The 14,020-nt window shown below is 62.0% G+C and overlaps 6 protein-coding genes across 6 annotated transcripts; 4 read left to right on the plus strand and 2 right to left on the minus strand.

Moving 5' to 3' along the window:
* Window positions 1-196, plus strand: PAN0_068c6569 (uncharacterized protein; the record flags this gene model as incomplete). The annotated part of the gene is made up of 1 exon (XM_014797986.1): window positions 1-196. A coding segment is annotated over one exon (196 nt), but the record flags the coding sequence as incomplete, so codon positions are not given.
* Window positions 197-1,264: 1,068 nt separating this feature from the next.
* On the plus strand, window positions 1,265-3,148 carry PAN0_068c6570 (MFS general substrate transporter; the record flags this gene model as incomplete). Its single annotated transcript, XM_014797987.1, has 1 exon — window positions 1,265-3,148. One exon carries the CDS (start codon window positions 1,265-1,267, stop codon window positions 3,146-3,148), a length of 1,884 nt encoding a protein of 627 aa, XP_014653473.1.
* A 192-nt stretch (window positions 3,149-3,340) lies between these two features.
* On the plus strand, window positions 3,341-3,613 carry PAN0_068c6571 (uncharacterized protein; the record flags this gene model as incomplete). Its single annotated transcript, XM_014797988.1, has 1 exon — window positions 3,341-3,613. The coding sequence occupies one exon, from the start codon at window positions 3,341-3,343 to the stop codon at window positions 3,611-3,613; it is 273 nt and encodes a 90-aa protein (XP_014653474.1).
* Window positions 3,614-3,746: 133 nt separating this feature from the next.
* On the minus strand, window positions 3,747-8,330 carry PAN0_068d6572 (flap structure-specific endonuclease; the record flags this gene model as incomplete). The annotated part of the gene is made up of 1 exon (XM_014797989.1): window positions 3,747-8,330. One exon carries the CDS (start codon window positions 8,328-8,330, stop codon window positions 3,747-3,749), a length of 4,584 nt encoding a protein of 1,527 aa, XP_014653475.1.
* A 367-nt stretch (window positions 8,331-8,697) lies between these two features.
* Window positions 8,698-9,174, plus strand: PAN0_068c6573 (tyrosine phosphatase family protein; the record flags this gene model as incomplete). Its single annotated transcript, XM_014797990.1, has 1 exon — window positions 8,698-9,174. One exon carries the CDS (start codon window positions 8,698-8,700, stop codon window positions 9,172-9,174), a length of 477 nt encoding a protein of 158 aa, XP_014653476.1.
* Window positions 9,175-9,381: 207 nt separating this feature from the next.
* On the minus strand, window positions 9,382-13,551 carry PAN0_068d6574 (voltage-gated chloride channel; the record flags this gene model as incomplete). Its single annotated transcript, XM_014797991.1, has 2 exons — window positions 9,382-12,889; window positions 13,310-13,551. 2 exons carry the CDS (start codon window positions 13,549-13,551, stop codon window positions 9,382-9,384), a joined length of 3,750 nt encoding a protein of 1,249 aa, XP_014653477.1.
* Window positions 13,552-14,020: the final 469 nt, after the last annotated feature.

The raw sequence follows: 14,020 nt of genomic DNA on the forward strand, positions 1-14,020 counted from the left end.
TGCTGCTGCTGCTGCTGCTGCGGCTGCTGCCGCCGCCGCCGCCGCCGCTGCAGCCGTGGTGACGACGTCCGGTGGCAGGCTCAGGTGGGACGCGGGCAAGTCGCTCAACCAGCTCACATCGGCCAAGGACTTTGAGATCGAGTCGGACCTCATCAACATCCGCAAGACCAACGGCAAGCGTGCACGTCGCAAGTAGGCGCGCGCACACACTGCCACACTGCCACATTGCGCCGTGCATTGTAGCTGGCTGTTTGCGGAGCACGGTCGGGAATGCCATGCGTGATTTCGCTGTTGACTAGGATGGGGTGTGTGCGGACGAAGCGGGTCATTCCCAGTCCTAGTTGACTACGAGGACTGGAGGTGGTGGAACTAAGCGATCGGGATTGATGATCGGGGTGGTGGTGAGCGGAATGTGCGGAAGTTGGAGAGAATTGACCGGTGCTACACCTAAAGCCGGCGAAGGCCCTTTCTGCCACCCCTCCCCCACCTGCAGCGACCCTGCTGCAAACTGTTGCAACTTTGCCGCTCAAAGTGGGGGGGAAGGGAGGGGGGCGAAAACGAAAACTTGGATGAGCGAAATTTGGGAACGGCGGCTTCGGTTGGTTAAGCCGAAAAAAGCCAGCGGCTCTACAGCGCGGATGAACGAGATCCGTTGGGAGAGCTCTTTGCACGACTTTGCCGAACATGCCGATAAACGGTGCTTTGGCCGCTGCTGTGAAGGAGACGCAGAAAAAGTCACATGGTTAGCCGCAACCGCATGCTCAAACTCTCGTCGGTGCTCATCCGGCGAGATCGGTGCTGGGATTGATGTGATTGCTGCGCGGTACTTCCGACGTCGTGGCAATACGCCTGCTCGAAGGGCGGTGTGGATCGAATTGACCGCACATTTCACCGCGCGCTGACAAAAGCCGTCGGCGCCGCCGATGTGACGTCTGACGGCTCATCGCTGTGGCTTTGGCTGAGGCATCGCTGAGCGTGGTGTGCCGCCTCGTGCCTCGAGCTGTCGTCCTGTCTATCGCCGCCAGAAGCCGTGTTGGCTCCTCTCCGCCATCACATCCTCCTCCCAGCCTTCACACACGCCAGACAGCATGTGACTCGCGCCCTTGCATTGCCACTCGTCGAGCAAGTGAGCACACACAGACTATATACACACACTGGCGCCTTGTCGTCATCGTCAGCATCGCATGCATCCACCGCATTCCTGCATTTCATTCAAGTCCCAAGCCGCCGGTCCAGCTCGAGTCCGGTAGCTCAGTTCATCGACATGGTCCAGTCAACCACACCGCCGGCATCGTCGCCTCCCACAGCCATGCCAACGTCGAGCTCACCACCAATACCACCCGCGCACGCCTCCTCCACCCACTCCCTAGAGCGCACCACCTCGCACGACGATCACCATCATGACGACGACGACACCACCGCCGCCCCCACACCCGAGAGCGCCACAGAACACCGCGTCAAGGTGGCGCTGCAGGACCAGACCAACTTCCTGCCCCGCAAGCAGGTCATCCTCGTCTTTGCCGGTCTCTCGGCCGCGCTGCTCGTCGCACTCCTGGACCAGTCCATCATCAGCACCGCGCTAGGCACCATCACCGCCTCCTTCCACGCCGGCAACGAGAGCTCCTGGCTTTCCACGTCTTACCTCCTCACCTCCACCGCCTCCAGCCCGCTGTACGGCAGGTTCAGCGACATCTTTGGCCGCAAGGCGTGCATCATCTTTGCGCTCACCGGCTTCCTGATCGGCAGCGCGCTCTGCGCAGCCGCACAGTCCATCACCCAGCTCATCGTCTTCCGCGCCTTCGCGGGCGCCTTTGGCGGCGGCATCGTCTCGCTCGTCATGGTCGTCGTCGGCGACGTAGTCTCGCTCCGCGAGCGCGGCACCTACCAAGGCCTGCTCGGCGTCGTCGTCGCGCTCTCCAATTCGGGGGGCCCGCTCATCGGAGGCGCGCTCGCCTCGGTCGGTTGGAGGTGGTGCTTCATCCTCGCCGTGCCCATCGCGCTCATCGCGCTCGTCAGCGTCATCCTCCTCCTCCCGCTCAAAAAGGTCGACGGTTCCGTAAAGAGCAAGCTCGCCAAGGTCGACTACCTCGGCACCGCGCTCGTGCTCGCCGCCACCGTGCTGCTGCTGCTGGGACTCAACTGGGGCGGCCAGCAGTACGCCTGGTCCAGCCCGCACGTGCTCGTCACGCTCATCCTCGGCGCGGTCATCTTTGTCGTGTTCGGCCTGGTCGAGGCGTACGTGGCGCCGCTACCGCTCGTGCCTATGCGCCTGTTTGCCATCGGCACCGTGTCGAGCGTGCTCGTCCAGACGCTCTGCTCCGGCGGCATCTTCTTTCTGCTGCTCTTCTTTGTGCCCCAGTTCACCCAGGTCGTCAAGGGATACTCGGGCGTCAAGGCGGGCGTCACACTCATCCCGCTCATGGCGGTGCAGGCGGTCATGTCGACCGTGGCGGGCATCGTGGTCTCAAAGACGGGGCGGTACAAGGTGATCATTGTGGTTGGGTTCGCGATATTCAGCGTGGGCGTGGGGCTGCTATCGCTGCTGGACGAGCACTCGAACATCGGCGAGGTGATTGGGTTTCTCATGCTGGCAGGGTTTGGCGCGGGGGGAACGTTGCAGGTGACGCTGGTGGCTGCGCAGAATGCGGTGCACCGGCGCGATCTGGCGGTAGTCACGTCGACGCGCAACTTTATGCGTCTGTTTGGAGGAACGCTGTGTTTGGCGATCAGCTATACGATTCTCAACAACAGTGTGCGCAGCGGGGCGCGCGGGTTGCCCGCGGATGTGGTGGCGGCGGCGGTGCGCAATCCGAAGCTGATCACGTCCGGAGAGTGGGATAAGGATGTGTCGGAGCAGCTACTGCGCGCGTATGTGCTGGCTTTCAGGAATGTCTTCCGCTTCGGACTGGGGTTGACGCTGCTGGCGTTTGTGGTGACGCTGGTGTTTACCAAGGAGTTCAGTCTGGACCGCGGGGATGACGAGCGCAGGAAGGAGGAGGGCAAGCAGTGGTATCGGGAGAAGAAGGAGCGGAGGCAGGCCAAGAAGGACCAGAGTGCGCCGCATAGTACGCGGCATTCGCATGAGTCGCACGCGCGCGAAAGCGAGCGCGATGTAGAGAAGGCCACCCCCCGCGCTCGCACAGCATAGCTGCTAGATTCGTCACTGCAATTGTATAGTATCCTTTGATCTGGGTGGTGCGGTCATGTGTGATGGTGGAGCTTTTGTGGGGTTGGAAAAAATGAAATCGTCGGGCACGTGGCGTGGTGGGGATTGAAACTGCATCCGGCGGGATCTGGCTTCATCTTTCCCCACCATCACTCACTTTGACCCACCACCACGATGTTGACCGACCTGATCCTTCTGCTCTTTCTCTTCCTCCTAATTGGGGGGATTCTTGTATTCGTCACATCACTTTCGACGCCACCATCCACATCGACGCAGGTGGGCAGTTCGAGCATCGATTGGGGCAAGGGCGAGGTGAAGCTGCGCACCTCCATGCGACCCGTCACCCAACAGCACTTGCTCGAACACGCCGAGAGAAGCGGGCACGAGGGCGGAAGGTTCGTCACGCAACATGCACAGAGCTTCAGCTTTGGCAAGAAAGACTCCTAAACCACCCCCCCTTTCAATACCGCAAACACGCAGCGACTCAACACATCGCACCCTCACCCAAGCATACCCAACATCCAATCTGCAATTCCCTCGTACGAGCATGGAGAAAGATGGATCGCGGGGAGGGGATGGACTAGGATGCAGGGGTGGAGCGCGAACTGGCGGTACTCGATCGTCGCACCCCCGCCGCCGTGCGCGCGCGCAAGGTCGAAGCATCCACACTCGGACTCCTACTGGGCGGGAGCGTGTCGATGTCGTCCAGCGACATGTTGCGTGCAGCATGCAGCGTGCTTCGCCCCCTTCCTGACCCTCTACCACGAGCGCGTGCCCGACCGCGACCGCGTCCCCTCCCGCGCGCAGCCTTACCCACACGCTCCAAGCGCGCCTCTTCCTCGCTGCTCGATGCCGACGACGACAGCGCTTCTTCCTCGCGTGCGGCGCGCTTCTTACGTTTCCCCCGCCCCGCGCTCGCCGGCTTGGCTCCACTGCCCCCACCTACCGCCGCGGCGCGGCCCTCAAGCGCCTCGATGGCTGCATCGAGCTCGGCTGTGCGCGCCGCACTCGTCTGCTCTTCGTTCGTCTCCGCACCGCCCTCGTCGCGCCGAACAATGGGTCGCTTCTTGGCCATCTCCTTGCCGAGCATCTCCTCGGCCACTGCGGGTGTCGCCAAGCGCGCACCCACCACCTGCACATCATCATCACTACCGCTGCTTGTATCCGCACTACCCCGCCGGCGTGGGTTGCGGGCGGGCGCGGGTTTCCGACCGTTGGCGGCACGAAAGCCGTTGATGACCTCCTGCAACCGATTGCTGCCGTAGGTGATCTTTCTTCGACCCGCGTACACGCCGGTACCTGCCGAGGTGTCAAAGAATCCGCCGCGGTCGAGTGTGGTCTGGTTTCCCCGCGCGCGCGTGCGCGCGTTCTGGCGCTCGATGATCGGCAGCACGTACTGGTCGGTCTTGGACACAGGCCAGTGCAGATACTCGCCCAGGAACGTGCGCAGACTATCAAGATCCGGCAACCCCCATGCAAAAGGCTCTTCGCTCTCGTCCACCGTGGGCGCGTAATACGCATCAAGCACGGCAGGTTCAGGCCAGGATGGTTCGAGATGAACCTTGTTGCGCAGGTTCTTTTTGATGCGTCGCATCGTCTTACCGCGCGTATGCTCGTGTGTGTCCTGTCCCGTCTGCACGCGCATCCACCACTCGCGGAACTTGAGCAGTCCATCCTCGCCTGGAAACAACGCAAGCAACTCCATCGCCACCACGGGACCCACGCCCGCCAAACCCTCCGTATAGTCGCTTCCCAGATAGTACGCCAGCCGCACCAGCTTCTCGCGATCCAGCCCCAGCTCGCGCTGCATGTCCGAGAGCAAAAAGCACTCGACAATCCGGTTGTTGTTGAACATGTTCTTGTAGATCCGTGTGCCACCAAATAGGAAGACGTCGCTATCGTCTGTGATGATCCCGTCGACAAGGCGACGCGAGACGAGCTCGGCGCATTGGGCTTCGGCTTCCATGGGCGCCGTGATGTACGGCAGCCCAAACAGGCGCAGCATCATCTGGATCTCTTGCGCCATCTGCTTGGTGATGTCCTCCTCGGACCGGCGGCTGTTGGCAAACTCGGCCCGCAGAGCGTTGACTTCGCTTTCGACTTGCTGCTGCACGTCCAGCAGACTGCGCCCCTTGGTGGCGCTGAGAAAAGCGACGAACTCGGACTGGTCCGCACTCAGCCGCGCAATGTCGTCGTCCGATGCAGACAGGGCATCCAGCTCCGCCGCCGTGGGTAGCGGGAATCCGTCGGCGCCAATCACCACCTCCTCGCGCTCGGGAGACGGCGTGGGCGACCACTCGACCGGCGTCGTCTGCCGTTCGTCCAGGTTGACTGGGTCATTGTCCTGCAAGGCGGACGAGGCTTGTTCCGCAGCGGCGGCAGGCATGTTGTCCATCACCACGTCGTCGACCGCACCACCTGCGTCTGGGTGAGGTACTCCTTGCGCTACAGCACTCGCCTGTTCTGGAACCGACAGAGAGACTGGAACGCCCGTCTCTTCCACGTCCTCCAGGCCAGCTGCATCCCCAGCGGCCGTGTCCGACTCCACATCGTTCGTCGTGGGCAGCCCATGATCTACCGACGGCTGTTCTGGCTCCAGCTCGACCACCTCGGATGCGGGCGGAGCATCAAGCGCACTCTCGCGAGGCTGCAACTCATCCCTCGTCTGTGCCTGCTCTTCTGCCTCGTCCGAGCGAGATTCGATGGCGATCTGCCGATTCACCTCTTCCGGTGTCGGCGGGAGGTCGTCGTGCCCCATCTCGACTGCCTCGGACGTCGAGGGTGCGAGGGTGGTCTGCTCCACCAATTCTGGTGCAGGCGGGTCGTCGACGCTTTGGCGAGATTGAGGTTGCTCGCCGACCCTTTGCGCGTCCGAGCCCGCTTCGCTGGCGATCTGGCGATTCACGTCTTCCGGAGTCGTTGAAAGGTCATCGCCGCGCATCTCGACCGGCTCGGACGATCCGGGTGCGAGGTGGGCCAGCTCGAGGCGCTGTTGCGAGGCGGACCGAAGGGGCGGACCCATGCGCGCCGACCGCAAAGGGGGTTCTGAACTCTTTTCAGGAGCCGGCACTTGTGCTTGGGGCTCGTCATCGGCCACGACGATACTAGGCTGTGCAGAGGACGATGCGGTACGACGTGCGGCGCGCAGGCTGCCTGCCAAACTCTTGCGCGGAGGTGGTGGCGCCTGTGTTGCATCGACCGACTTCTGGCAATGCCGATTCGCGAGCGCAGCTAGCTCCTGCATGCGACCCGAATGGTTAGCATCAGTTCGACTGCTGACGGCGGTAGGCTGAGCGGCAAATCCGGGCTCAACCTCTTGTAGAGCTGATAGCGGCTCCGGCTGAACATCCTCGAAATCATCGTCGTTCAACTCGTCGACGTCCAGAGCAGCTTGATTCTCAACTTCGAGTGGTGCGGTCGCTCGAGGCGCTACTTCTCGCCTAGCTTGACTCGAATCGTCTCGATGCAGCATAGCGTCGTGCAGCGAGACTGGCTCTCCGCTACGATGCACGAGCTTCAGCCCCGCCCGGTGCTGCTCGGAGCCAGACTGAGCAGCACTAGATTCTGCAATCGCGCGCGCGAGGTCTTCGGCCTCATCCTCTTCGAGCTCATCGACACCCGCCTCGATGATCGAAAAGTCATCGTCCGCGTCCGAGTCGGCATCGACATCGATCCACTCGTTCTGCGGTGATTGGCTCGAGCCGCTGGCTGCTCGTGGATTGCGAATGAACAGCGGACGTTCGCCGCGCTTGCGACGCCGAGGCAGATCGCGCTCCAGGCCATCATCGTCATCGAGAAGCCCTGCTTCTCTGCGCTTCTGCTTGGCATGCTGGCGCGCTCGAGCCTGCAGAAGCTCGAGCGCCTTTTCCTTGCGCACGTGCGGATCGGCTTCCTTCTGGAGCTCGGCCATCTCGGGATCAGCCGCGGCGGAAGCGATCCTGGACGGCGATGCACTGGCGGGAATCTCGACGTCGTCCATCTCGATCTCAGGCTCCGAGTCCGAGTGGCCGTGTTCGTCGTCGGTAATGTTGATCTCTTGGGGCTCGTAGTCGACGTCGATGGCCTTATCCTGGGACGTGCCGGCGTCGCGTACGCCGAGCACAAATCCTCCCTCTGCGCCCGGATTGCGCACGAGCACGTACTCCTTGTTGCGCTCACCGGCGACGCGGATGGGCACCTTGATGTTGGCATTGCCGATCTCGTCGGTGACGGTGAGCACCTTTTGGGTGAGGTCGTTGCGCGTCTTGAGGCCGGCGATCTGGGCGCGCGAAAAGTCGATGGGCGTGGGGGCGGTGGCGAGCATCGACTGCAGACGCTTGTACGACGTCATTCGGGACTGGGCGCGCAAGTCGCCCACCAGCTCATACTGCAGCTCGGGAGGCAAGCTGCGGAAGAGTTCCGAGGTGGTGTCGAGGTCTTCGGGGGCGATGGTGTTCATGACGGCTCGGAGCTCGGCTTCGGTGGCAAAGCGGTAGTCCTTGCGCTTGCCTTTTCGGCCGTTGGCGGCGGCGACTTGGTTGAGGTCCTTTTCCATGGCGGGCAGCGCATAGGGGTCCTTGTGCCAGTCGACCTTGCGAGCGCCCGGCTTGGAGGGGGAGGAGCTGTTCTCGCGGCTCTGAGGCGCTGAGCTGGGCGAGGCGCCCGAATGGAGGTCACGAGAAGGGAGTGCCGTCGGCCTACCCGCCTGAAGGTCATCGTAGTAGACGGTATTTTCGCCGAGACCTGAACTGCCAGCGCCAGAGTCCGCGTTGTTGTCGGTGGAGGATGATGCGCGAGGCGGAGCGCCGCCTGCTTCGGCGACGTGCTTGATGGCGGCCTGCCTCATTTGTGCGTTGAGGAGCTTCTCTGCGGTGCGTGCATGCGACTCCTTGGCGCCCTGCTTCCTGGCCTTTCGACCCGAGAGCGTCTTGCGCTTCATGACGGGAGCCCCGCCGTCAAAGACAAAGACAGGGCGCACTCCGTGGAAGAGGAGTTTGAGGATGCGCCAGAGGAAGCCGAGGATGTGGGCGTTGGAGAGCGTGCGGCCCTCCTTGTCGCGCATGGCCATTTGGAAGTGGTAGAGCCATAGCGACGAGTCGATCGCCAGACGCTTTCCCTCGAGCGTCTCGATCTTGATGGGGCGTGCGACGGGCTGCAGGAGCTGCCAGAGTCCTTGGACGCCCATGCTGGCGGTAGAGCAGCCAAACCTGTGCTGCGCTTAATGCTGGGCGCGAGCAGCTGCGGTGGTGTCAAAGCATGGATTGTGAATGTAGATGTGTCGTGAAGGGGATCGAGTGGTGGTGTGTGGCTGGAAGTGAGGAGGTGAGGGGGTGAGGAAGGCCGACTCAGCCTTTTTTTGGATTCGAGGCGGCAGAGTGCGTCAGCGTGCTTCCGTTTTGGCGCACGGCTGCATGCCAAAAGAAGGGTCCAAAAAGCGGATCCGACTGAGAGTGTGGTTCTGTTCATCCCACCACCATCAGCACCATCATCTCGGCCATCAATTGGCAATCGGCTATAGTGACGGGCTCGCCCGCGCGTGTGTGCCGAACACCATGCTGGTACCACCCCCGAACTATGGAATGGTGGAAGAGAACTTCTACCGGTCGGGACAACCGGACCAGCTCAACTTTCCGTTCCTCGAGAAGCTCGGTCTGAAGAGCGTCATCTGGCTGGCACCAGAAGAGCCCGAGGCTGGCTTCCTCGATTTCTGCGTGGACCAAAACATCGAGTTGCACCATCTTGGCGTCCTCTACTCCACCAACGCCTGGGATCCCATCACGGAAGAAGTGGTGCTACAGGCATTGCATCTGCTTGTCCAACCTGCCACTTACCCCGTACTCGTCATGTGCAATTTGGGTCGCCATCGTACAGGCACTGTGGTTGGTTGCTTCCGCAAACTACAGAGATGGAATCTCAGCGCGATTCTCGAGGAGTACAGACGATTCGTAGGAGGCCAGAAATACCGCATCCTCAACGAACAGTTCATCGAACTCTTTGACGAAGAACTCGTCTTTGGCGCCAGCTATTAGTTCCCAACCCCCCATCCTCAGCACCAACGCACCACCGTGGCTAGCAACTTGGTCATGCCACAATCAAGCACCGACTTCCAACCGCCCATGTCACCTTGTCTAGTTCAAAAAGAAAGTCAAACTGCATTTCTACTCTTTCGCTCAATGCGCATTCAAAAGTGTTCGTAAAGGTGTTCGTGAGCATGGCTAAGCGGACGACGGCGCACGTCAATGTCCCGACTGCTTCTCGAGGTCGTCAAGGAACTTGAGATAGCTCTTCTTGAAGATGACGCCGCGGTACAGGCCGCGCTCGTCGACCACGATGAGGTATCGCACTCCGAGCCGCGTAAAGTACTGATGCACCAGCTCGAGCGGCGAATGGATCTGCACCGTAATGGGTGCCTTGTCGACGTACCGACTCAGATCCAGAGGGTCCGAAGCGGTAAACAGCACCGAATCGCGCACATTTGCTTCGCCCTCATTCTCGGCGCGCACAAAGGGGATGTTGTTGAACGAGCATCGTGTCACCTCGGGCCGCATGTCGACATCAGCCCGAACCGCCCGCGTCAAGGCATGCTCCAACTCGCTCGCAGCGATGTATCCCACCATCTGGTACGCCGAATCCGAGCCCGAACTCGGCGCTGCTGCATCCGTCAGCGATCCAAGACTAGCCGAAAGCAGCGGAGACGCTGGAATGGCCGACGACGCAGCGGCAGCGACGCGGCTGACAATCGGGAATCCGCCATCGGTGTAGCCCGACCCCTGGGCCAGACGATCGAGCTTGTCCGCGAGCGACTGGAGCGAGTTGAAGGCGTCGAGGCAGATGACTTCCACCTCGGTCTCCATGGCATCCGTGACGTTGACGCCGTTCCAGATGTACTCGGTCTTGCTGTCGAGGTAGGGCAGTCCGCTAAACTCGATGACGAGGTCGTAGATGCCCTTGTGCTCGAGCGCGTCGGCGATCGTCTTGGCCACCAGAATCGACAGCATGACGGGCACCGAGTACGTCAGCGTGCCCGTGAGCTCAAACATGATCACCGCGAGCGAGACGGTTGTGCGCGTGACGCCAGACAGCGCTGCCGCCGCACCCACCATCGCATAAACACCGGGCACAATGCACGCCGAGTCCGACGCAGGACACCAGCTGAAGAAGCCCAGCTCCGGATGCGTCCACTGGACGTACTGGACGAGCAGACCGACGATGCGTCCAAAGCAGGCGCCGACCGCCAATGTGGGGATAAAGATGCCGGCGGGCAGCTTGATGCCAAACGTGACGACGGTGAGGAGGCCCTTGAGCGCCATGGCAAAGAGGATCGAGAGGATGAGCGGCTTGATCTGCGAGGGCTGCGAGACGCAGAGGCCCTCGAGCGACTCGTGCTCGTGGCACTCGCTGAACAAATCGGCGATGAGCTCGACGCCGCCCATGCGCGTGTAGCCGTTGAAAAAGGAGAGGGCGGCGGTGGCGACGGTGATGAAGACGACCTCGAGGATGGGGTGGCGCGCCATCCACGTCTTTGCGCGCACGTTTTTGGCCCAAAACATGTTGAGCTTGGTGAAGTAGGCGCCGTAGAGGCCGCCAAAGATGCCGATGAGCACAAAGAAGAGCATCTCGTAAAAGTGCCAGTCCTTGTCGTACGTCACCTGGAAGAGCACGATCTTGCCCGTGCCAAACGGGTCGATGGCGCGCAGCGTAGCCGCGGCGACCATGGCGCAGAAGAAGGAGCGGAACATGACCTTGCTGGGAAAGTAGTAGCTCACCTCCTCGAGCGAGAAGAGCACGCCGCCGACGGGCGCGCCAAACGCGACGGCTACGCCCGCGGCACAGGCGCACGAGAGCATCTCGCGACGCTTGCCCTCGTTGTTCTCGTACTTGGGGAAGATGCGACAGACAATGTTGCCGACGCACGAGGCAATGTGGACAAAGGGACCTTCCTTGCCAAGCGAGAGGCCCGAGGCGACGGACAAGGTGAGGCCGACGGACTTTGTGAAGAGCGTCCAGAAGCCGAGGTAGCCGTGGATGACAAAGCCGCTCAAGATGCATTTGACCTCGGAGATACCGGAGCCGGTGGCAAAGTAGAGCACCTTGCGCGGGAGGATGGCTTTGGAAGCGCGCTGGTCGTTGGCGCGACGGGCAAAGTCTCGGGAGTGCAGTCGATCGGGTCGGTTGGCGTCGGAGGAGGCGGTTGGGAGAAGAGCGGAAGTCTCGGTGGGCTCCTGGTCGAGGTTGTTGGGATGGTGCCGGGCGTCGGAGGATGGCTTTTGGTTTTGGTTCAGGTTGGCGGTGGCGGAAGAGTTGGTGGCAGGGTCCTTGAGGTAGAGTTCGCTGGAGGTGAGGTAGATGGTGAGGATGCTGGCGATGGAGGCCCAGAGGATGGCGACGACAAAGTACATCGAGTAGCTGGCGGCCCAGTTGTGGGTTGCGGCAGAGCCGAATTTCTGACCCCAGGAGATCCAGCCGGGGCAGTCTTCGGTCTCGGAGTCGACGGGGGAGAGCATGGCGGAGAGCGAGGCGTTGGCGTGAGGGGATGGGAAGGATGGCTGCCTGTGCCAGGCGGGGCTACCGGCGACGGGGGCGGCCCAGCCGGAAAGGATGCGGTTTCCGACGCCGACGCCGGATACGAGCGACTGGAGCGCATCCGCGGGCGAGGTGGGGATGGCGGCGTTGGGAAGGAAGCGTGTACGGTAGGACCATGCGGCGGAAGTGGAAGCGGAAGCGATGTCGGGATGGTCCCAGTCGGGAGCGTTGCCGTAGGGGCAGCAGAAGCGTTTTGCGAGCCTCCAATCTCTGGCGCAGTAGCCGTCCTTGAGATCGAAGAGGACGGCCTCGGATTTGACGATGCAGCCTGCGATGAGTGCGGTGACGATGCCGGTGATGGTGACGATGATCCAGCCCTGGAGACGATCCCAGCTGTTGATTGCGAGACCGCGGATGCCGCGGAGGTTGCGGATGCGACGCAGACGGGAGCTCTCTTTGATGGCGTCGTGGATCCAGTCGATGGTGGTGTAGGATTCGTACCAGACGCGGACGCCGTTGCCGCCGGAGCCGGGAAGGTTCATTTCGTCTTCAAAGGTGGCGTCGTCGTAGGAGCGAAAGTCCTGCTTGGAGCGCTTGCGGGAGCCGGGGATGGCCTGGCCTGTGAGGCCTCCATAGAAGGAGCGAATCGGACTGAGGGGCTCTCGGAGAGAGGCGATGGAGGCGGAGCCGGAGAGTGCGCCCGAGATGCCCTTGGAGAGGGCGGCGAGACGGGAGGAGGAGTGCGGCTGGGCAGCGTTGTCCGTGGTTTGTTGTGCGTCCGAGGTGGGAGGCACAAAGAGCGAAGAGAGACGCCTGGTGTCGGACTTGGAGGACATGGTGCGGCGACCGGCTAGACGAGGGCGTGCGGAGGACGGCGCAGATTGATGAGCGTTGCGGTGTTCGACATGGTCGTTGGCGGTATCAGCCGCGGGTGGCCGAGTGGAGACGGTGAGCCCCGAGTTGGGCTGTGCACGCGATGGGCTGCGTGAGGCCGATGCGGCGCGTTTTGGATCCGCCATGGGAGTCGCACTGGATACGATGGCGGTTGACGCCGAGGGTGGTGGTGAGGACGGAGGCAAGATGGAGAAATGCAACTGCTGCGAGAGGTGATGCGTGCGTGCGTGCAAGCGTGCGTTGGGCTGCTGGACCGGTGCGGTGTTGGTTGCTCTGCTGGGTGGCTCTGCTGGGTTGACTCCCGCTAGCCCCTGCAGCTCGCCTGTTCTCCACTTGGCGCAGACCGACGAGCAGCAGCAGCAGCGCACTCTCTTTCTTCGGCTTGGCTCTTTTTGGTGAGCGCGCGTGCGTGGGCGCCAATTTGGAAATTCTCGCTCCTCGTCCTCAACGCCGCCAGCCAACCAGCCAGCTATCGGAAGCCGACCCAGATGGATCACCTCAATCAACCAGCTCAGCCCGATGCGCCAGCGTTTCGCACTTTGGGGATGCGCTTTCAAACGATGGGAACAAACGACGGTACAAATACACTGCTGATGCGTACCGGTGGTGGGTGCTCAGCTCTGCGGCTCCTCCGATGTCGCTTCCTGCTCCCGATCGATCTCGGTGAGCACGGCCATGAATCTGCGATGAGAGCGAAGGGCAGGTCAGCAACTGGACTCGCTGTCGTTGGTGCTGCAAGATACCTACGTGGATGCCTGCGCGATGCCGAGCTTGCGCATGTAGAACGCCTGTTCGGCGGCGAGGTTGAGATGCTGCTTGGTGGTGTCAAAGGTGGTGGCGAGCGCGCCTAGCTTGGCCGCCAGCTGCGCATAGTGCTTCTCCTTGTTGGACAGTGTCGCCGACGATGTCGCACCGGACGGAATGTGTGGGTTCATGATGCCAGCTGCCAGCGTCAAGGTGGTGGTGGTGGTGGTGGTGATCGCAAGCATACATGCCCAGTCGGTGTTTTGGCCGAGGACCCTGACTGAAGTGACAGCCGCGCTCGCTCAGCTGCGACGCGTCCATCATGCAGCCTGCAGAGAGACCAACACCCTTGGCGCGTCCCTCCGCCGTGGGCTGCCGCCCGCCAATTTTCTTTGGAAATGTGAGATTGTTCGGCCGCGTGACAGTAGTGTGACCATAGCGAGGCGTGTGGTGGGGCCTTCCGTTGCGCTTCATGAGGAGAGCATGCGACTGTCACCTATCCACTCCAACCTTGCTCCCCGACCACCATCCATCCCTCCGCTCTTCACCATCGTAGCGGCGGAAGCGGATCATCCTAAGCACATCATGCAAGCCGCTTCACCTCAACCTCGCCCCATCCCGGGCACGTCCACACCGGCGCAGCAACACTCGCCCATCGTGCTCTCCGAAGCATGGAAGCAGCTCCACCTCGCATCGCCTTCCCAACAATCCACC

The sequence above is a fragment of the Moesziomyces antarcticus genome, assembly GCF_000747765.1.
Source record: "Moesziomyces antarcticus DNA, scaffold: scaffold_v10068, strain JCM 10317, whole genome shotgun sequence".
Classification (NCBI taxonomy): domain Eukaryota; kingdom Fungi; phylum Basidiomycota; class Ustilaginomycetes; order Ustilaginales; family Ustilaginaceae; genus Moesziomyces; species Moesziomyces antarcticus.